At 40.1% G+C, this 22,922-nt stretch overlaps 2 protein-coding genes across 3 annotated transcripts; one reads left to right on the top strand and one right to left on the bottom strand.

The window, feature by feature from the left end:
- Positions 1–594: 594 nt before the first annotated feature.
- Positions 595–4,875, bottom strand: atxn3 (ataxin 3). Of its 2 annotated transcripts, none has more exons than XM_005476995.4 (11): positions 4,739–4,875; positions 4,066–4,230; positions 3,922–3,966; positions 3,733–3,818; positions 3,584–3,650; positions 3,419–3,506; positions 3,212–3,341; positions 2,911–3,077; positions 2,544–2,700; positions 2,363–2,427; positions 595–2,253 (listed from the first exon to the last, which is right to left on the bottom strand). In XM_005476995.4, exons 1-11 carry the CDS (start codon positions 4,760–4,762, stop codon positions 2,201–2,203), a joined length of 1,047 nt encoding a protein of 348 aa, XP_005477052.1. In that variant the 5' UTR covers positions 4,763–4,875; the 3' UTR covers positions 595–2,200. The 2 variants fall into 2 exon arrangements, with proteins under 2 accessions (XP_005477052.1, XP_005477053.1); XM_005476996.4 differs by having other exon boundaries at positions 2,911–3,074.
- On the top strand, positions 4,857–22,871 carry ubr1 (ubiquitin protein ligase E3 component n-recognin 1). Its single transcript, XM_005476997.3, has 47 exons — positions 4,857–4,977; positions 7,362–7,618; positions 8,085–8,163; positions 8,542–8,652; positions 9,730–9,857; positions 9,942–10,080; positions 10,191–10,253; positions 10,341–10,464; positions 11,364–11,471; positions 11,674–11,762; positions 11,846–11,944; positions 13,162–13,319; positions 13,405–13,504; positions 13,658–13,786; positions 13,907–14,087; positions 14,169–14,221; positions 14,331–14,441; positions 14,527–14,592; positions 14,696–14,797; positions 14,878–14,941; positions 15,036–15,160; positions 15,252–15,304; positions 15,394–15,496; positions 15,575–15,623; positions 15,728–15,882; positions 15,973–16,072; positions 16,157–16,260; positions 16,390–16,470; positions 16,545–16,726; positions 16,838–17,046; positions 17,131–17,230; positions 17,343–17,495; positions 17,591–17,691; positions 18,060–18,159; positions 18,787–18,935; positions 19,018–19,073; positions 19,155–19,251; positions 19,345–19,412; positions 19,713–19,860; positions 20,019–20,106; positions 20,537–20,673; positions 20,771–20,879; positions 20,962–21,018; positions 21,106–21,183; positions 21,265–21,435; positions 21,556–21,657; positions 22,243–22,871. Exons 1-47 carry the CDS (start codon positions 4,933–4,935, stop codon positions 22,382–22,384), a joined length of 5,223 nt encoding a protein of 1,740 aa, XP_005477054.1. The 5' UTR covers positions 4,857–4,932; the 3' UTR covers positions 22,385–22,871.
- The last annotated feature ends 51 nt before the right edge of the window (positions 22,872–22,922 follow it).

Raw genomic sequence — 22,922 nt, 5'->3', positions numbered from 1 at the left:
GTGCTGTTCTAACATGAAGTATAACAAAAATAATGAATTTAAGAACACAGTGAATAAAATAATAATAAAAAACCCCCCAACTACCAACATTTTCTAATTTTTCACAAGTGCATTTTAAATAGAAAAAAAAAATAGCAGATCCAAAGGAAACAGAACAGCAACAAAATCTTGGAATCTTCTTAAAAATCATCCAGCACAATAAGCCAAACTTTGCATGACATCCAACATGTTAGTGAAGGCATCAAGACACATTTGCGCTGAATGGTCAGTTCAATGTTCTGAATGAATGTAAAGTGTTTTAATGCTGTAGTTTGGTGTAGTCACGAGGACAGATTCTCACTTTCAGGACATTACGGTCCTGTAGAGAAAAATAAGTGAGAATAAGTCAAATCAACCACTTCGTCAAAGGGTAGGTGATGTGACACATTTGTTTTTTTTTTTCCATTTTCAAGGTCATAATCAGCAAATAAATGAAACCAATGAATCTTTGATTTTCTAACGTGTGCCCCCCCCCCAACCCCCCAACCCCCCAAAGACCAAAAAAAAAAAAAAGAAAAGAAACCAAAACAAGTCTGGAAATGCCAGAATTTTGGCTTGTGTGATCATACACTGCTGGAACTACTCATGTTTACATGATGCTTCTTTGTTCCCCACTTATTCTGGACAAAAATAAGAAAAAACAATGCATCAGTGATAAGCAATTTAAATTCAGCAAAAAGTCCTACACAATTTTTTTTCATCAATCTGATCAAAAAGGACAAGACACCCTTAAATTGTGTCTGTAAGCCTTGCCTAATCATACGTTTCATTATGCCTACATGCATACTTATAAGTAATAAAGCCACGACATCCAAAATATGCAGCTCTCTAAATGCCTGGGGAGACCACCTGTAGACTGTCATGTATTGAGGTTGATGATGTAAAGAATAAATAACCCACAGATGTTAATGCTAGTAAAAGTTTTAAGAAGGATCTTTTATTCTGGTAATGTGCACGTTTCTTTTTTCCACATTATCACATTTTGTTCTACACACACAAGTCTACTATAAAAGCAGGACTCACTGTCATTGGCCCCCTTTTTAGAACACCTCTTCTTTTCAATTAATCTGATGACATCTAATTCAGACTCCATGTCTGATTGAGCACCCTGGTCACGTTTCTGTATGAGCTGCAATGGCAAACTTAATAGGTCAGCTTTAGTATGATTTATGTGTAGCTTTCAGCACGCAGTCGCATTAACAGAAAGGCACATGCACGAGAATATAGCCGTGTGTGCCTCTCTTTAATCTTTCAAGTTTGCTCAGTTAACTAAAGAACACCATAAAGAGCAATAGGATGTATGTCTGCAATAAGATTTAAGCATTTTTGCTACTCCCAATCTAGAAGTGTGATTTCTCTCAAGCCTGTCTGCAAGGGTTGGGGGCAGCTCTCACATCTTGCAGCAATGTGGAGGACACACATACACAGATCCTGCTCTGTAACTGAAGAACATATATTCAAGGATATGATGACACTTCACTAGAGTCAGTGCTGACAATATGCCAAATGTCATGTGCATACTGCGTTTCTCTGTGTCTCTGTTGTGGTCATGTCTGAATGAAGCAGTGAGAAACATTAATGTAAAAGTGATCTTTCTCTGAATGACACAACAGCATCGTTTTTAACATACTGATGAAGCCAGCAACATTATATATCCCATATGTGAAAAGAGCTTTAAAAGCTTTTATCTATGGTCCAAAGCATTGGTCTCATATGGCTTTCATAGAATGCCTGTGTCAGCATGTCATCACCACAAAATAACAAAACACACCCTTCCTGTGATATTCAGGGGTAGCTTGTCTTTCACCCAACAAACAAACAAACAAAAAACAGACAAAGCCAAAAAAAAAGCCAAAAAAAAGAATACAAAACTGTATACAATAGAAAGAGAAGGCGCCATGGTTAAAAAGGCAATCGCAAACTTGGATTAACTGCATCATGAGTCTCGTCAATCTTTTCCCCATCTCAGTACTTCACTGAGCCGGATTAAGTGCTGCCTCTTCTTTATAGCCTTTATAGTCAGTGAACTAACCAGGGGTAAGCCTTCTGACTGTCCTCAGGTCCGCATGTGCAAAAGGTTAGAGGAGGGAGAAAAGCTAACCCTGTACCGGGTTGCCAATCCAGGCAGCTGGTAAACAATATAGGCAAACCTTTCACAACTTCACTGGCTGGGCTTTGGTTGTTGGTCCCCTTCACAGCCAGCGTTTACTGAACCTAGTAAAAGCAAGTGGGCTTGGGTTACTAGATTCCATTAAATTGAGTAGAATATTAAATAAATCACACAGTATGTATTATGTTTACATTAAAAAAAAGATTTGCTGACCTGAGCTTCCAGTTGGTTGTGTATCTTTTGGTTGAGGAATGTTTGTCTGAGTTTGTTGCTGCTGCCTAAACAGTAAACACAGTGGACTTATATCAAAATCCATGCATTACTTTCGCTGTATACTTTAAAAAGAAGGTGCGATATGCAGTTGTCATTGCAGGAGTGTTTTAGTTAAACCTACCGATCGAAGTAGGCTTGTCTTCTCTTCCTCAGTTCCTCAGCTGTAAGTGTCTCATTCTGGCCTTCTCTCTGTTCTCTTGCAGCACTTCCTGCTGCTTGGCTCCCTGATTTTACATTTCCCACTTCACACTCTGAAGACTTGTTGCACATAACTGCTCCTGTAATATGGAAAAATATATATCCATACTGTAAAAGCATGCATATTACTTAAAGCAATGTTAGTGCTAACCAGAATTTTTTTTATAAATAAAAATTAACTATCACTACAGAAATTTTACTTTACAGTGCTATTTTGTAGTCTCTTTTCTTGTAAACTACAATTACAACAATACAACATTTTTTAAACTTTTAGATGACCTGTACTGTACCTTGCATACTGAGCTGTATGGCCCTGCGAAGATCAGCTTCTTCATCTTCCACATCTATGTCCTGTCTACTGAGTGCTAAAGCTCTCTTCAGTTCTTCATCTTCATCCACAACTTCATCCTCCACAACAAAGCCCATCTCTGATTGGCCCAGAGCAACTGACCTGCTGCTGTTAGAGAACAACAAAATCAGTTGTCAAAGGTAAGTCACAAGTTTCTTTTAAGCAGTACAAAATAAAATGTATGTGACTCCTTGATGAGCATCTCCTGGGTCCTCCATATCACACAGGCTACACATACATACCCTGAACTAGTCTGGGCCTCCTCCTCTCCAATCAGTCTGGGCCGCTGCTGCTGCTGGACCCTCATGATTCCAAGAATCTGCTCTGCTTCGCACTCGGGAAGGTTTCCTCGGATCACAAATATGGAATACCCTGCACAAACAAACTGCTGTAATCTTTTCTGCAGTGCAACATCTAAACAAGTGAACGAAAGTCAGTTTTTTCAATACCTTCTTGTTGTAACTGTGCAAGGAAAAGGGCTAGATAGGTGTCTGATATCAATTCTGGTCCAGTCAAAAGGGAATTCAAGTTAAACCACTGGAATGAAAACAGAATGAAAAACTTTAGTAAAGGAAGCTGCATTAATATCATTCATGAAAACATGTACCTCGTACCTGTTGTCCAAGTTTGCGTATAGTGAACCAGTGCTCCTTGTAGTTGCAAATGAAGGCTTTTTCATTTCTGAAACATTGAAGTCAAAATCAACTTAAAATGTACATACAAATTTGCTGTTACATAATATAATCTTAACTGAGAGCTTTACATTGGATTTATCATCAGGCTCTGGTACTCGCGGCTGTTGAAGAGGATTAGCTCCAAGCCCCACACTCGAAGAGCATTGCTAATTACCTACAAAAAAACAAAAAACAATCATAAAACAAAACAAAAAAACGAAAAGACTTACTTATTAAAAGAAATAGTATCTTATAAAGGGTGAATTTTTTAAACTCACTTGTATGGAAAAGAACCCACTGTCGTCCATGTTTCCTGATGGTTGCTATAAACATAGAATACAATAAGAAAAAATGACGTAATTGTGCATAACATCCATAGATATGCTGCTGAAGTATTTATTTTACGCTCTGTCTCTAATCACCTGTAAGAAGGTCCTGTACTCCTCGCTGGCCATACCTCCCTCTGCCATCCTCATCCTCTCCTCTTCATCGAGCTGCTGAGCAATTGAGGATAGATCCACAGGAGTGAAATACTCTCCTTGTAGCAGGTTGTTAAGACAGTGTTGGGCGCAAAGGGAGCCCTCTTGCTGCAAATTAAGAATCGGTATTGTTAAATGGCTTTGTTACTCACCCGGCAGAATGATTTTAAGGGATCCGCAACAACTTTGGTAGCTTTATGAAGGTGAAATAATCGATTTCAAAATGTGTTCTCGCATCAGTAATTAGAACCAACACAGAGCTAGCTAAACTACGTAAACAACATACACAACTGGTCTTATTGGTCCTCTGTAACAAAAGATTGCTATATTAAGTTCATCCTTTTGCTAAAAATGAGAAAAATAACACGACTGCGGCAGTAAAGACGCCTTCTGCGTTGATACCACAAGCTGAATGGAAACTTTTCAACATCTCATATTAGCAAGTGAGTTAGCATTTTAGCTGTCTGGACAACAATACTGCTAAACATTACCCCATATATCGTAACAGCTACATAATCCTGGTAAACAAATTGCGGTCACGAGTCCAGAGCATTCCCGAATACAGACGACCAACAGCGTGGCCATGAATACTTTGAGATATATATTTTTAACTTACTTTCTCGTGAAATATGGAATCCATGTTCAGCTTTCTGTCAAACGTTCAACTCTGACCTCCAGCCCCGCTGTGTACGGAACAATCTCGACCGGCGCCATCTAGTGGCTGGGCTCATACAGCACCAGCACCGGCGAAAGGTTCTGGTCGTAAGAACAGTCTCCTAGCGACACCTCCTCCTTTACGGCAAATGGAATATGGCGGAGAGTGAGAAAAACCTAGACGGACTAGAGCTCAGCAAGGTATGATTTTTTTTGAGTTGGCTACTATAACTGACAGTAGTGACCGAGAGGCTGGGACAGAACAGTGAAGTGTAGTGTGTTAATTCCTCTGAGCAATACGATTTGAACGCGCAGTGAAAGGCTATCATACTTCCCAAGCTAGCACTTGCGGCTAGCTGTAGGCTAGCTGCCCAACTACCGTCAATCCTGCAGTGGTTAAGTGCAATATTTTTATTGCCCTGCGTCAGTGATTGTTTGTCGATAGACTTAGCTGAGTAGACATCAACGACAGAGAAAACACGGCATGTGTCTCCCTCCGTCTGCTCCATCCTGTGATATCTTGGTAGTCGCTTTTGTCCATGAGTTGCCATGAGTTTATACACTTTGCAGCATCAACGCCCTGGCTGTCTTCAAACCTCGGGCTCTTTCTGCATTACGTCTATCATTAACATCGGCCATGTCGGTCAGTGTGAAAGAGAAACTGGGCTCAGCAGCAGCGAGGTCATGGATTTGTTTCAGAAATGTTGTCTATCCAGTCTTATTATATCAACTCCAACAAATATGAAAACAATGTGATGCCTTGTGCAGTCTGAGAAACTACATTGAGAGTGTAGTACTGCAAAAGCACTGCACGCACCAGTACCACTGAATAATCATACTGAAGAACAGCTCACCAGATTACCCGTGTCGTCTCAAAAAGTGATGTCATATCCTTGTTTCTGTTGGTAAATAGGCTGTAGTCAACAGGATTTATGAAGGGCTTATCTATATCTATGTCTAAATATGTATAAAGAGATCTCCTTTGAAATACACATTTTTAATTTAAATTATAATTTTACCTGGATGAATAGAAGATAAATAAACGTTATTTGTCAAAAACTCGTTGCAGTTTATACCTTGTGACAGGAATATACTTTCTGACTCAGAATGACTTCATATAATTCATGAGAGATTTGTTTGACAGACTAAAGGCCAGCAAATCTTTTACAGCAGTTTAAATACTGGAAGGCATTTTTTGGCAAATATTTTTGGCATCTGATTTTCTATAACCATATAACAATAACATTCATTCTTCTGGCCACTGTAATAGTTTTGTCAGAGTATCATATAATGTATTGACAGAAATGATTCTGTAAGGATCATCTGCCAAACATTGAGAGAAATTATGCCTATAAATTTAGATTATTCTATGCTTTATCAATTTTTTTCCTTGTGTCAAAATAAATTTAGAATAATAAAGTGTAGGAAGGTATAGTGAGTCAGTAACCATAATGAGCAATATAATTGTGTAGGGTATTATATTCATCATTATATTATATTTGTTTTATTAATATGTGTTTTTATTTAGTTTTTTAGTTTTTAGCTTGAGTCTTTGTATGTATGTTAAAAAAATCAATCTGTCCCCTATGAATGTTTGTTCTTGTGTAGTTGACAAGTAGTAGGCAAACAATCACATCACTGGAAGTACACAGCAGGAAAGCAATGCAAATAAAAGTAGAAACAGTATATTTAATGTAAATTTCAATATAAAGCTTATTTTAAATGCCTAAATGGTTCCACTCCCTGACTGCTGAATGACTTTGTTAAAAGAAAACTTTAGAATTTGCTTTCACTGTCAACTGTAAAAAGAAGAAAGCTTTGGGACTATTTTTCCACATATATAAAATGTTTAAGAAAGCTGACCAATTGACATCTCACTTTAGTCCGTTCATTTTAAATGAAGTCATCTGTCTGATATGGAAATTTGCACATTTCCAGTCGATTCCATCCTTCTGAAGTCTGGAGTGATTAGTTAAACCACTGTAAATAATTCCTGTCAAGAACAATTGTGTTTAGTTCACTTCAGTTTGTCTTCAGAGACAAACACTGCCACTGCTGTTACTTTGGTTATAAATGATAATGCAACTGCTGTCGACAAAGGAAAATATAATTCTGCCCTTCATGTGAATTAAACAAACCGTTTTATCTCATGCGCAACTCGAACGGCTCCTCGTGGCGTTCTCCTGTTTGCATACAGTTTACTTTATGATTAGGCTGAAGGCCAAGCAGAAGAACAGATTAATCACACAGCACAAGGTTATTTATACCATGCTGTTTATTTAGATTTGCAGGCTCCTGTAGAGTCTACGGTTGCATTACAAATCGAGGAGTGAAAAAATTAGTCATCAATTACTAAATATGGATTAATCTAGATCTAACCTTTTTTTTTATCAGCACCTAACAAGGTGTGCACTTCTTCCTTGATGAAGAAGTCAGGATCCTCAGAAGAAAGATTTGGTTTTTTGGGCATAATGCATTACTAAAAGGAAACATTTATCTTCACATCATTACTATGGCGAGTTCATGCAGACTTGTGTTAGAAGGTAGAAAGCAAGGATGTAAAACTCTTCTCTTTTGTCTCACAGGAATGGCAGGAGGCAGCAGACAGCAGAGCAGCACTGCTCTCCTACCTGAAGGAGCAGGTGCCTCAGATCTTCTGCCTAAAGGACTCCAGCCCTCAGGAAGAGGAGGAGCTCATGCAGAGCCGTCTCCTGCATCCTCTGGAGTGTTTCCTTTTTGGAGAGGATCCTCAAGAGGGTTTGGAAAAGCTCAAGCAGGGCAGCACCTCGTCCCACCTCTGTGGGCGTGTGTTTAAAGAGGGCGAAACAGTCTACTCCTGCAGGTCTGAACAGATCTTCTAAATCCCTGTAATAAATACATTTCTACAGGAAAGCTGTAGTAAAATATTCAATTTTTATGGGGTCTGAATTAAAATAGGCACTATAGATGTTTATATCAAAGTAAATGACTAAAAGCGAGAACACTTGGCAAGCAGCTTAGTTTATATCAAACTCATTTTACATTTTGGGGCACATAGAACTGTCTTTGATCTGAAATGGACCAGACCAAATAAAGACCCCCTTTCTATCAGTATAAAGAAGTTTAATTACACATTTAATCCCTGAATTATCATTATCATTAATAAAAGCTATAAAATGAAGTTGTGGGCCTGATTGTCATGTTTGCCTGGCCAATTTTGGCCCCTGTGCCTTATGTTTGACACACCTGATCTAGAGTGTAGCACTCTTTAGTGTTAGACTTTTGTTTTTCTGCCAAGTAAAAAAATAAATGTCTTCCACTTCTTGCAGGGATTGTGCGATAGATCCCACTTGTGTCCTGTGCATGGACTGCTTCCAGGATAGTGTTCACAAAAGCCATCGCTACAAGGTTGGTGTTAATATAAATGTTTATATTTTTAATGGATTCCGGACGGTGTCTGTACCAACCTTTGAATGAATGGAAGTCACTCATCCTTGGAGTTCTAATCTGTAACTGGACTTTCCTCCCCCCCCTTTTCTTACTACTGTTTCCATGCTTTGTCATTGTCAGTAACTACTCTAAGTGATTCACCTCTCTGCACAGTGTGCACAGTGTGCAATCCTATTTCTATCTATACCTTTTCTAAATTATAGGATATCATCTTTGATCTTTGTCATACATGTTGGAACCTCAGTGTTGCATAACTAAAGGACATGTTTAAAGAAATTGCAGTTGCATGTGTCCGTTAATCATATGCACTCATCATTGATGTGCTTTTTTTTCCAGATGCATGCATCATCAGGCGGGGGGTTCTGTGATTGTGGAGATGTAGAAGCCTGGAAGATTGGCCCTTATTGCTCCAAACATGACCCAGGGGCAGCCAATGCCATGGTAACGGTGAGTTGCGTAATACAGCGGAAAGAAGGAAGTGGAGGAGGGGTGGGTGTACTTGTCCCATTCTGTGTCAGTGACCCCAGAATGCTTATTTTCCCATCTTAGTGCTGGTTGCTGCTCTCTTGGTGGTAGGTTTGACTGTGTAAATTAAAAAGAAAAAAAAGTTACTGGAAAAATCATCTAAAATCTAAATTTAAGAGATGTTAAATTGAAACTAGTGGAAAACAGCAGTGGTTAAGAGCAGCCTTTAATTCTTCACAACTGTTTGGAGATTTATTCAGTTCACAGCGTCTCCTACAAAAGGCTGCTGATTTTGCTGGCAGCTGTTGTTTGTCAGGCCTTTCTTTGCTGATCACAGCATTTGTGCTTAGCTCTGATACCGTCATGCTCAGGCCCTTTGAGTAGACATACTGTTTGACAGCACTGCGCTTTTTTTTTTTCCTTCCGTAAACAGCAGGTGCTTCTCCTCGCAGAAACACACATCCCTGGCCTCGATCTGGCTGGGTGCTTTGTGTTCTTTACATCAGATCTGAACCTGTGCTCAACAAATCACATTACCATAGCAGCACATCTGCTTTGAACATGAAAACCTTGTGTTCTTTTCCATCCAGATCTCTTGTTGGTTAGATTACGGTAGATTCTAGTGTTTGTTCTCACACAGTGATGTAACGTCAAGATAAACTCACTGTATCGTTTGTTTGGTTAGCGTATTAGACATTGGACATTTGGAGGAAATGCTGTGCTGCTATGTGAAATGTTTGTCCTCAGGGGATTTAATATTAATGTTACCAGGCCAGCTGCTTGCTTAGCTTTAATTAAGACAAATATTTAGACCATACCCAGTAAGACACAGGAAATGAGGAATTACTAATGGTTATTCCATGTCATGTTCACTTTAGTTTGTGTGAAGTTATTGTTTGTTTTTTTTTGTTCTCTGCCACTGTCAGTGTTGACCTGTAATGATGCATTTTTATTTAATTACTATAGTTACACATCTCTGCAATGTGCCAAATCTTATTAATTGTTTAAATTAAGATGTGAATCTTTGAATCCTCCGTTATGTTTTTTCATTTTGGGTAGGATGATTGTGTGCTGGACCTGGAGTTATACGGACGTGCCGAGAAGCTGTTGCGGATATTGCTGCACTATGTCACAGAATTTTTGGTGTGGGAGGAGAACTTTGAGCTGTCAGCTGAACTTCAGCCTCGGTACAACCTGTCAAGTTTCCAAAATATAATCTGAACTTCAAAGACTCGGCTTAAGTTTGACAGAGTATTTCTTCACCCATACAGGATTAAAGACAATACATATTACTGTGTACTCTACAACGATGAGCATCACTCGTACGACCATGTGATCTACACCCTGCAGCGGTCGGTTAACTGTGATCTAGCTGAAGCACAGACACACACAACGCTCATTGATAAAGAGGTATTTCTTTAGGTTGTTTACCTGAAAGGTTTAATTTAAATGACTGTGAAGTGAATTTAAATGGAGGCACGCCAATAATTGATGTAATTATTGTCAACTGTTGGACGCAGGGTCGGCGGGCAGTAAAGAGAGGAAGCCTTAGCTCCTGCCAGCAAGCACAAGAACGTATCAGGGTAAACACAATCCCACTGCTAAGCTTGGGAACATGTTATCGCTTTTCAGTTTTGCATTTCATAAATGTTTTCTCTGTTGTTTTGCAGGCAAACTCAGTGCAAATTTCCCAGCAGCCACTGCGTGTGGAGATCCTTCACTCAGTAGTAATGGCTCATCAAACTTTTGCGCTGCACCTCGGCTCCTGGTTCCAGAAAATTATCGGTTACTCAGGTAATCTACATCACATAAACTTGTTAGCTTTACAGTTGTGAACTTTTTACATGTGTCTTTTCAGTCAGAATATGTACACCTGACCCCTGATTTATGCCTCATTGGGAAATCTATGCTGTAACTTAACGTACACCTCCCAAGAACCTGCAACTGTTGCGATTGTCCTGTTCAGCACAGTTGATTCCTCCTGTGCATTTCCAGCTACTTTTGTGCTGCGTTTTTTGAATTCATCAGTGAAAGAATAGCAATCATTGTCTCAGTTTAAGGGTAAATAGTCATAGTATAAGATATAATAATCATAGCATCATATATAAGGTTTCACAAATGTAACCACCTTCCTGGAATTAGACTGCTGAAATGATCAGAATGGACGATCAGAGTTAGCGAATGTACAAAGAAGTGGAAAAACTAGAACACTGACCACAACAAAGAGCGGGGACCAGGAGGAAAAAAAATCCCAGCATTTTATTTTTATTTATTTATTTCTATTTGCTGGCTCTGTATATAAAACACTGGGACATTACTACACAGTAATTAACATGCAGTGTACCAGCACAAGCATAAATGCCGGCAACAGTGGAGACCACTCACGTACATTACGTCCTAGGCTCTGCAAAGATTGCCTGCAGATGTCTAAATAGGTCTTTTTCAACACGGCCATTTTGGCTTGTCATAGCAGGGTAACACACAAGTGTCACAGATAAATTAATTACAGTCTGTTTACTGTGTCACAGCCAGTGCAGTGGGCGCACATGAAAAACACATGAGGCCTGATCAGTTTAAGTGGAACAGGGCCATAATTCATGTTATCAGACACAGCTGTGTTTACCCTGTGCTGACACATGAAAACTGCCTGTTGTACATGTACAGCTGTATGACTGGTAATCTGTCTTGTACAGTGGGTTTCAGGCAAGCCTTCTGTCAGGTGGCGCTACAGCCAGACGTGGACAGAGATCGACCTTGCCTCATTAGCAGACTCATGCTGCATGATGCCAGGATGTTCAAAGGTAAGTAGACCTCAGCCCAGTCCATAAAGCCCACACTAATTAATGGACTTTAGGAGGTGTTCTTATTAAAAAAAGAAAAAATATTAAACAGGTTATTCATCAACAATGCCTGTATGGTTTAATTTGTAGACAGTAGTGTAGAGCTTGAGCCTGAGCCTCAGTGTGGTTCTGTTGAACACATTTTTTTTCTTATTTCCTCCAGGAGCTCGCAAGATAGTGCACGAGCTGATTTTCTGCAGCATGCTAATGGATACTGAATTCAAGAGGCTTTTTGCGATTGAGTTTACAAAGGTAAATAAAACATTTTAAAATGTAAACTTTTCGGTATGTTTTTCCCCATTTCCCTAATATGTTCCTCATCATTGTCTTTTCAGCACTATAAGCAGCTGCAGAAGGACTTCATCAATGATGACCATGAAAGGAATATATCCATCACAGCCCTGTCTGTTCAGATCTTCACTGTTCCCACACTAGTGAGTGTTGTTTCAATGCCAGAAGTCATATGATACTGTATGTAAATACAGTACACATCCTTTTTAAACACACCAATTAAATGTTCACATTTTTAGTGAAAAAATAAGTGAACCTTTAGTAACAGGCCAGCCTTTGTTTGGTAGCAATGATTTCAAGGATTAACACTGGCAAACATCCATATGTGTAGGATATATGCTGAAAATGACTCTCTGCAGGTCGTTCCTAAGTATCTGTTTTCATTCAGTTTCATTTATATAGCGCCAAATCAAACAACAGTCATCTCGAGCAGCTTTATATTGTACTGTAAAGACCCAGCAATGCTACAGAGAAACCAAACAATCAGACGACTCCCTATGAGTACGCACTTGGTGACAGTAGGAAGAAGGAACACCCTTACAACAGGTAGAAACCTTCAGTAGAAACAGGCTCAGGGAGGTGCAGCTATCTGCCGTGATGGTTCGGGGTGAGGGGAGGAAGAGAGAAAGCAGAGGGAGATGGGTTAAGAGGCACAAATTGCATTTAGGTCTTATCAGATGTAACCACAGTAGTCCGTACTCTAGCCATTAAATCAGATGTCTTTTTCTGAGTTATATGTGGCTGATCTCCCCTTCAATTTAGTCTCCTGGTGCACTTCTGTAAGCTCTGTTCTCACTACCAACTCATACAAACATCAATCAGTTTTCATGTGAACTGACAGGGTGCAGTCTGGCAAGTTTTTGTTAGGAGCCCCATGAGTTGTAAATGGTGTGAACATACAAAAATAAAGGCAGTAAATCTACTGAGAGCTTCTTTGTGTGGAGAGTTTCACATGCCAAACTGAGAGAATTTGGTGGGTCTTTTATGCATCCTGAGTATGTTTTACTGGCACGGTTTGGGTCCACTTGTGCTCTCAGAGGCAAGTGTCGTTGCAAATCAATACAAAGTTGCTGATCTCGCTGGTTTCTTGTGTTCTTGTGTATGAATCTCCTGTTCCAACACATCCCGAAATTTGAGATCTGGAGACTGAGGAGGCCATTTGAATTTGGTGCACTTGTTAATTTGGAGAAACCAGTTTGATATGTGCCCTTAGCTGCACTTTTTCCATTTCTCTATCTTGTCATAGAGGTTTAACTGTTATATGCCATGTGTCTGTGTGTAATTGAAATATTGAACAGTATGTGTTGTAACCCTTAACCTATATTCCATGCTTTCTTTTACGTTCGTGTTCTTCCAATAGGCCAGACAGCTGATCGAAGAGTGCAATGTGATTAAGGTGATAGTTGATACCGTCATGGAATTGCTGCGCGAACATCTAGATGATAACAATCGCTTCGTCTTCCTGGGCTACAACTCAGACAAGTTTTCACGCGTCCAAGTCATCTTCCACGACCTCAGGTGATTAAAGAAGGCAACATCTTGTTCTTTATTCCTTGCTTTTTATGGCCTTTTATGTAAGATGTTACTAATCTTTGCCACACAGGTATATTCTGATCAGTAAACCCTCAATATGGACCGAAGAGCTTCGGGGGCAGTTCTTGAAGGGGTTCAGAGTCTTTCTTGGTCTTCTTAAATGCATGCAGGTACAAATGGTCCTCACACTGTTTCATTCTGTAAATATATGCAATGTCTGTCTTTAAATATGTATCATGTAATATTGGTAGCGTTACATCACTTTAAGATAACTAGACACACTGGATATTTAATGAATCCTGACCTTTTGCTTTCTACACTAGGGTATGGAGGAGGTGAAGCGACAGCTTGGCCAGCACATTGCTGTGGAGCCAGAATGGGAAGCTGGCTTTACTTTGCAGATCCAGCTCCGCCATATTCTTGCTATGTTTCAGGACTGGTGTTCCTCTGATGTGAGTTTGAATGCAGTTTCTTTTCTTGAAGCATAACGGTGATATCTTTAAATTTTTAATCTGTTTATGTGGAGGAAAGCGAACACTGTACTCACTTATTGCCTTTGTCTACCCTCTTAGGATGAGATTTTGCTGCTTGCATTTAAGGAGTGCCACAGAGTTCTGAAGCAGTGCAATAACCAGCCCTTCCACAGGGACGCCACTGATCACTATATGTGCAAACACATCCTCCATGTCCGTCCATATAAAGTCTCACGGGAGCCTGTCAGCATACATCTGCCCATCTCCAGACTATTGGCTGGTAGGAGAAGTAGTATTTAAGACTTGCAGTGATTTTTTTTGTATGCTGTGGACTTACTCATGTGTACATTGTGATTAATAGGCCTGTATGTACTCCTGTGTGGAACTGGCGCAATCGAGCGCCTGGATAATCCTGTAAGTGACAAGAGAAAATGTGTGGATTTGTAGTCTTAGTGACAGCTGATAGGTGAGGTACTGCTGCTCCTCATGTGTGTTAGAGATCTAAGTCTTTCTGTCATTACAGGCAACCTATGATTTCACAGAGCTGGCAGAGCATGCTCTGCGCTGCGTGGTGCTGGCTGCACAGGTCTCGGCTGAAATGTGGCGGAGAAATGGGCTTTCGCTGGTCAGCCAGGTACACTAGAGCCTTTGGATGCACAGTGCTTTTTTATTTTCTGTTGTTTTTCTTCTCCACCTAATAAATACTTTCACATAAACAGGTGTACTACTACCAGGATGTAAAATGCAGGGACGAGATGTACGATAAGGATATAGTCATGCTTCAGGTTGGTGTCAGTCGGGCATTAACACTTCTTTAATGCCAGTTTTTAATGTTTTAAATGCAAATGGCGTGATGATGTCATACGCCCCTCATCATGTCTATTACAGATAGCTGCTTCCAAAATGGACCCCAACCACTTCCTCATGTTGGTCTTGTTGAGATTTGAGCTCTTTGATTATTTTAATGGAAGTTGTTCAAGCAAAGACCAGGTAAGCTCCACATGAATAATCATTCAGTAAAAAAACGTTGTGCCACCAAACGTGTTAATGAAACGCAGCTTCTTTTACAGGACGAGTTGACGCAGTGGAACCGTTTAACAGAAGAGATGCTCTATCTGCTGATCGTCATTATTGGTAAAGTGTCAAAGTCTCCTGATCAGATTGAGATATTTCGTAATTCAGTAAAAAAAAAAAAAAAAAAAGTATCTGAACAGTGCTATCTCTCCAGGTGAGCGCTATGTCCCCGGGATCAGTCACTTGACCAAAGAGGATGTGACAATGAGGGAGGTTATCCACCTGCTGTGCATTGAGCCCATGGCTCATAGTAGCCTGGTCAAAGCCCTGCCAGAGAACGTATGCTTCAAAAAGCCTCATTTCTGAATTATATGATTAATTTTGTGGTGTTTAGTCAGGAGGATAAAATGTGATATTTTTTCCTTTATAGGAAAGCCATGAAACAGGCCTGGAGACAGTTATCACCAAAGTTGCCATTTTCAAGTATGTAAACCCTCAAAAAACAAATCGAGTTTTGCCTTTATAGTAAATTTCACGAGTGCATAATCTCTGTGTTCGCTTTTTGCTTTTAGAAAACCAGGCGTGTCAGGACATGGGTTATACGAAGTGAAAAAAGAACATCTAGTAGAGTTCAACCCATTCTTCTACCATTACTCAAGATCCCAGCATAGCAAGGTACACCAGCGCCTTCAATTAAATTGACAGTTTCTGTTGACTATATTTGGTTAATTGGTTATATTACACTTCTTTCAGGCAGAAGAGTCTCAGAAGAAAAGGAGAGCTCAGGAGGGCAATGATAAAGGTGACTGACACTCCACTCTGTCACCAAATGTCATCATCTTCTGGAGATTGGTTGGTAATTTCATCGGCTCTAATAACATTGCTCCCGCTTGTGTCTGTGCTCAGCTCTTCGTCCGCCGGTGCCCCCAGCCTTTTGTCCAGCCTTTTCTCATATAGTGCAACTCCTCTGCTGTGACATAATGGTCCACATCCTGAGAAACGTCCTGCAGAGAGCTGCAGAGGACCGACCAACTCACTGGACGGAAGCCATGATCCAGAGGGTACAAATTACATTCTGATTTTTCCCTCCCGAGATCTACCCTATTTCTCAATACAAATGTAGAAGCAAAATTCACTCCTTTATCACACAGGCGCTGCACCTGATTGGCCAGGCATTGCTAGAAGAGAAGTCGCAGCTTGAGAATGTCACTGCGGAGGAAGTGACCTTTGATTTCAGCCTAAAGGCTCGTTGTGAGTGGAAAAATGAGCTTTGTTGTCTCTTTGAGATCGTATAATTACTTTTTGAGAAATAAAATCCCTGTTCCTCTTTTTCAGTAATGGGTGCAGAACGTGGCAAGTCAGTGTTCCTCTTGTTGTCCAAGATTAAGACTTTGCCTTCTCTGGAAGCTCAAAAAGACATGATTAAATGGGTTCTACAGGTAGGCTATTCACTTACTATTCATTAAAGATTTTGTTAAATAATGTTAAATCAGTAGTTATCATGTTCTAGGACATATGCATATGCTTTATCCTTAGTTTTCCATTTTATATCACTGTTTTTCTTCTAGATGTTTGAGGTTGTCAAGTGCCTTAGAGAGAACTCCAGTCCAACAGTGTCCATGAGCATGGAAACAGCCAAGCCAGAAGAGGTAAACTAAAACTTAAATGACTTAAAATATATATTTGAGATAAATCATTCTGACTTCTGGTTTTGTTGATCCAGAGTGCTCAGGACAAAGAAAAAGCAGAGCGGAAAAGGAAGGCAGAGGCGGCTAAACTCCACCGACAGAAGATAATGGCCCAGATGTCAGCAATGCAAAAGAACTTTATTGAGTCAAATAAGATGCTGTATGAAAACATGCCTGAAAGTGGAACACAGGGAGAAACTGTAGCGTCTACTGGGGAGTGAGTACAGCCTTTCTATAACACCCTGTAGTTGTATTTCAATGACTTGAAAGTGAAGGTTTAAATGAAATTATTTTCACCTAATGTAGTTTGTTTTATTTCTCCCTCCAGCCATGCCACAGAGCAGAGGGAGCTATGCATAGCTGTTGGGCCTCACCGAGGGTCCACTCCGGCTGACAGGGAGGTACTGACCTGCATTCTTTGCCAGGAGGAGCAGGAGGTGATGGCTCAGGCTCCAGCAATGGGACTCGCTGCTTGTGTCCAGAGGTCTACAGTGCTGACACAGTGCAGAGGAAAGATACCAAGCAGCAGAGCAGATGGTCAGGCTCCATTCACTGATCATACCATTTTACTTTGTGAGATTCAGATTTAACTTATATGTGTCTTGTGGTTATGACTTAAAGGGCCGGGAACATCATATCCCCTCTTTATGCCTCCGGATCTGAATGTGGGGACCCACACTGGCAGCTGTGGACATGTCATGCATGCCACGTGTTGGCAAAAGTAAGTCACTGGGGAACAAATTTGACTAATTTTGCCTCTTAACTAAAGTTCGGTGTTACTTACGTACAGGTGTCATTTCCTTTTTTCTTTCTTTTTTTTTTTTTCTCCCCAGATACTACGAGGCAGTCCAAAATACAACTAGGAACCGGCTGCATGCTGAATTGATCATTGATCTGGAGAATGGAGAGTACTTGTGCCCCTTGTGCAAGTCTCTGTGCAATACTGTGGTACCTCTGATCCCATTAGAACCACTCACATTTGACTAGTAAGCCCATCCTCTTACTCCCAGCCAGTCTGCAGTGTTTTGATTATCTGTGCAAATGTAAAGAAGTCATTTGCATGTTTGTTTTCTGTATGTAGTGAAAACGCAGCGATCATTGGAGAGCATTTGACGCTGCCTCGTTGGATCCAGATCCTCTCTGCTAGGATTAAAGGACTCCAGTCAATCGCTCAGGATAATGGTAAGAATAGAATCCAGAATACAGTTATCGCACACTATACTGGTTTGTAGTGTCACACATGTAAAGCTGATCCACATTTCGATGTTAACACCTGCCATATTCACATGTGAGTAAGATGTTGATATGCTCTTAGTGTGTCGATGTGAACCAGAGTAATAGGAAAAAATTGGGTTTATTTGGTGAGGAGTTGAATGCTTTCAGGAAAACAGCTGCAGAAGGTGTTTTAATTTGCACACATTCTGGATTTTACTAGAAGCCACTACAGAGTAGTCTCTGCTTGCATACATTTTTCTTGTTATTCGTGAACCTCTAATAACACACCACACAGTGAAACCGATGATTGTTCTCTCTTGTTCTCTTTCTTGCAGACCGTAACACAGAAGGCAGTAGTAGTAATGGTAGCACTGGGCTGTTTGGCGAGGGCCAGCCAGACTTTAGATCTATTCTGAGCTATGGAGTGCAAGAATCGTGAGTGCAACTCTCTTTGCCTTTATTACATCCGCCAAGGAGGTTTTGCTTTTGGTAGCTTTTGTGTGCATGCAAGTGCGTCGCTCTTTCTGTCTGTAAACACGTAGCTCAAAAAGTTTGAATCAATTCTTATAAAGCTGTTAAAAATCCATTAAAATTTGGCTTCTATTCACCAATATGATATATGACCTTTGGCCTGTCCTTGAAAGTGAATAGATTGATATGAGGGTCAAAGTGATAATAATGCTACGTAGAGCTATTTAAAGCTGTTTTTATACTGCATTCACAACACACAGGTGTATAGGGAATATAACATGTTATTTTATTATGACTTTTTAATGTAAATTACATTAATAGGTTATAATAGCATGAATATAAATAACTATAATATTTAACTTAGTATTTATTAATAAACATTTAAATGAATTTGCAAAATAATGACAGGAATGCTACACATGTAAAACTGTATCCATACAAATTATGTCAAGTATATTAAAATGGGTTTGAACAGTACAAATAACAGAAACCTGCACTTTGCACTTAAAGTAAGTTTAAAAAGGTGTGCTTCTTGTTATTTTCTTTTCTCATGACACACAATCTAAATTTTGTGCTGTTTGTTGTTTCTAGGAGAAAGTTCTCAGACAGCATTACAGAGATGCTGGTTGTGTGCGCCACCACAGTCCACAGGGTTGGACTGAAGACTGCGCCCAATGAGCTGTGCCCCCGTGTTTCCATTATGGCCTGGAACACATGTGCCTTCACTATTCAGGCCATAGGTACTGCATCTCTTGGCTTTTGTCACTCCTTTCCTTTGCATGTATTCATGTGCGCAAGTCTTAAAATTGCATATGTTCACAGAAAACATACTGGAGCAGGAGGGCAAGCCGCTATTTGGGTCCTTACAGAACAGACAGGTACTCAGTAGTGAACAAATGATGTAGTTCTTTTAGTTTAGGGGGTTTCTGTGAAAGTTGTGTGAAATGCTTCTCTTTTAGCTTGCAGGTATGAAGGCCATTGTTCAGTTTTCAGCAACGCAGGGACTTAAGAGCTCTCAGGCGGTCATCCAAAGGCACTTCACTGATATGTTGGGAGGTATGTGGTCATCAGAGAAACTTCAGGCTTTGCCATTTTTATACTGGTTAGACTTGTGACTGTGTAGTTTAACTGCCTTTTCTCTCTTCTCAGTCTTGTTACCAGTCATGAGCAGAAAGAACACACCTTCTCTTCTTGAGGTGGACTTGTTCCATCTTCTGGTAGGTGTCTCTGAAAGAAACTGCTCTTACATATTAGTGTGAGCAAATGCTTCATGCTAATACATTAGATTAATAGAATAAATGTATTATTTTAAGTGCAATAAATACAGATTCTAATTGAAAATGAACATGAACTCCAGAAGATGTAAGACTGTAAAGAGGAAACATGATGGTGGAGATTTTATTTTCTGTTGATTGAAAAACTATAGACTACCCCCCAAATTTTTACTAAATTTGAAGAGATTATGTCTTTAAGACAGAAGTGTGTGATGGTTTTATAACGCGTGTATGTTTTGTCAGGTTGGGTTGGTGTTATCGATACCCTCACTGTATCAAGAGGAGACTGTAGACTTACAGCCATCTGCTGTCAGCTCTGCATACAATCACCTGCATATCTTGCATCTGGTGACCATGGCGCATGTGCTGCAGATCCTCTTGTCTTCTGCAGGTACAAAATCACAGACCCCCCCCTCCCACAAAAAATCCCCCTTCCACCATATAATGTGATCTAATAACGTCACCATTAGCTGCCATTTAGGGAGCTAGCCAGTAGTAACAGATAATAAGAGTGATTATGATGATTAAATAATGGGTTTGCTTGTGCAGATGTCCCTGCAGCAGGGGATGGACAGGAAACGGAGGAGGAGAGAGCAGCAGCAGAGTTGTACTCTGCAGTGTCACAACACACAGGAAGGTGAGTGTTTTTCAATCACCTGCTTAAAGCACATGAGCAAAATTGTATTTTTCCATACATATTTTTTATCGCCATCTCTAATGGACATCAAAAGAAGAAAAAACTTTATGTTGCAAATGACAGTAGGATGTATTGAGATTTAAACAGATTTCTCTTCTTATTGCTAATTTATAATTTAAATGTCTGCTATTAGTCACAAAAATGCATTTGTGGCAGGTGTCAAGAGGTTTTGATGTATTGGGCAGTAAGACCGTCAGAGTTGGATAAATATTTTTAACTCACAATTTGACAAGAATGGCTATTACCTGTTTATAATGGGAACAAATACTTAGTTTCAGCAAATATTTTTCCAGGTTTCATGTTTATTCAGGGCCTTTTTCATGGTGAATTCTCAGATATTTGACAGCTTATTTTGTGGTTTTCTCATCAGGCTCCTTCCAGATGTTTCTGGCAGCTCTTTAGTAGAAAGAGTGAAGACAGGAATTGCACCATTCTTGCGTTGTGCTGCTCTCTTTTTCAATTGCCTTACAGGAGTACCTCCTCCAGAGGAGCTTTTTAGCATTTCTGGTAGGTTTCACTGTAGTAGTGTTAAAATGTTACTGCATTTTTGAATTCAGAAGAGCAAGATTTGTGCATTCATGCTGACATTTTATGTCTTTTGCAGTTGATTCTCAAGAACAGATGGAGGCACTATGCAGTTACCTGGCACTACCCTCCAATGTGTTCCAGCTTTTCCATGATCACAGAGAAACTGTTAGTCCACTGCTTCAGAGGTCGGTGAACACTATTGCATCTTACACTAGTTCCCAGTGAGGCCAGTAGTTTTGTAACTTATTATTTTTTGTTATTTCTTAGGTGGTGTGGGAGCCCAGTTGTAACCAAAGCCCTGAAAGGCAAAATCCAGACAGTCAGGTAGACTTTGGGTCTTTTATTATTTCAACATAGATTTTAGTTTTATTGAAACCCTACAGTTGGCCAATAAACTCACTCTTTCAACAGATACCCCAGGAAAAGGAATCGATTGATTGAACTTCCCGAAGATTACAGTACTCTCCTCAATCAAGCCAGCCATTTCAAGTAAGTAAGGAGTCCTCTCATTTGATATCTTCTAGTTCTCTTCTGTGCATCCTCTCTCACTCGTCTGCATCATGTCCTCAGGTGTCCAAAATCCACCGATGATGAGAGGAAGCATCCGACTTTATGTCTCTTTTGTGGGGCTATGCTGTGCTCTCAGAGCTCCTGTTGTCTCAGTCAGCTGGAACGAGAGGACGTGGGGGCTTGCACTGCCCATGCTGCGACCTGTGGAGCAGGAGTGGGGATGTTCCTCAGGTTAATCAGTCACACTGCACATTTCACATTAGTAGAATTGTATTTCAGGTCCAGAATTAGTTTGTCTTTTGGGTTTCCTTTTTTTTTTTAACTGAATCACTTTTTGTTTAATGTTAACAGGATAAGAGAGTGTGAAATTGTGCTGATGGCCAGTCGGACTCGAGGGAGCACGTATCCCGCTCCGTACTTGGATGATTATGGGGAGACTGATCCTCATCTTGGGTAAGAACCTATTCAGTTTATTTGTAGTATTACTTCTGTATTTTTAGACTTAAAAAACTCTACTATATAATACAGACTGGAGGATGTACTCAAGGTCAGCTGTTTGGCTTTGTCAGGCAATTTTTACAGCTTGTGCCATCTATGAACAGGTAGATGGATGATGTTGCTTGTAGGGGCAATATACAGCAATGCTGTGGCTAATGTAATTGAAACTTTGGTGTCGCTTGTAGGCTTGAATGTTGAAGCTAAAACCGCTACAAAAATGCATTTATTTGAGCTTTGTTGCAGATCTTAAATTCATAATTATGTGCTGATCAACTTGATCGCACATTGATAGCACAGAAAACATTCTCACAGTAGCCCCTGATGAGCAACGTGCAGTTCAAGCCCAACACTTTGGCAGCTTTAACCTTTAATACTAACTTCATGCACTTTCAGATTTGCTTAACTATGACGTCTTTTTTTTTATGACAAAAAGAAGTGGTTTACACAGCTACAAAGTATGACTACATTTTTTTTTTTGTCATACCAGTGAAATACTGGGTTTGAGAAACCCTTGAATGCATTTGTTTCTCTGTGTTTTAGACGGGGTAATCCGTTGCACCTTTGCCCAGAGCGTTACAGGAAGCTAAACCAGCTGTGGCAGCAGCACTGCATCCTGGAAGAAATCGCCCGCAGCCTGGAGGTGGTCAACGTTATGTTTGCTTTTGAGTGGCAGATGTTGTGATGACTGCTCCAGCTGTGTGACTGGCCGATACCGAGCATGGCCCCCGTGCTCCCAAGACACACGCACGCACACGACACACACAAGCAATCAACCCAAACCCTTCTGTAATCAGAAAAGCCTGTTTCGTCATAAATGAATCTCCTTTGGAATCCAGAGAGGGGGGGGGCAGTCAAAATGGATAGAGGGTGATTGTTGTTGATTAATCCCAAGTCGCCTTGTTTCAGTTTGATTGTCTGCTGTGAGGATGAGTTTCTCCCAGAGTAATGTTATTTGCAAAGAAGCTCATTCAAATAAAGAAGAGCATCAGACACACACTAACACGTTTCTGTTATCACTTCATGTGTTTTTTTTCTTAATGATGCTGTGAATTTTCTGCATTCTCTCTCTTTGTGTTAGAACTTATGATTTGTGATAAGTTATAATTGTTCAAAGATGCGGTTTCCAAGTACATTCATGTGGAAATGTTTAGCCTTTTTTGGAGATCCTATCCATTTTTGCCTTTGACCCTTTATTATGTAGAATTCCTCAGATAATTAAA

The sequence above is a fragment of the Oreochromis niloticus genome, linkage group LG19 (genome assembly GCF_001858045.2).
Source record: "Oreochromis niloticus isolate F11D_XX linkage group LG19, O_niloticus_UMD_NMBU, whole genome shotgun sequence".
Classification (NCBI taxonomy): Eukaryota; Metazoa; Chordata; class Actinopteri; order Cichliformes; family Cichlidae; genus Oreochromis; species Oreochromis niloticus.
Note: the sequence above shows the minus strand (reverse complement) of the source record. Positions and strands in the feature narration are given on the sequence as shown.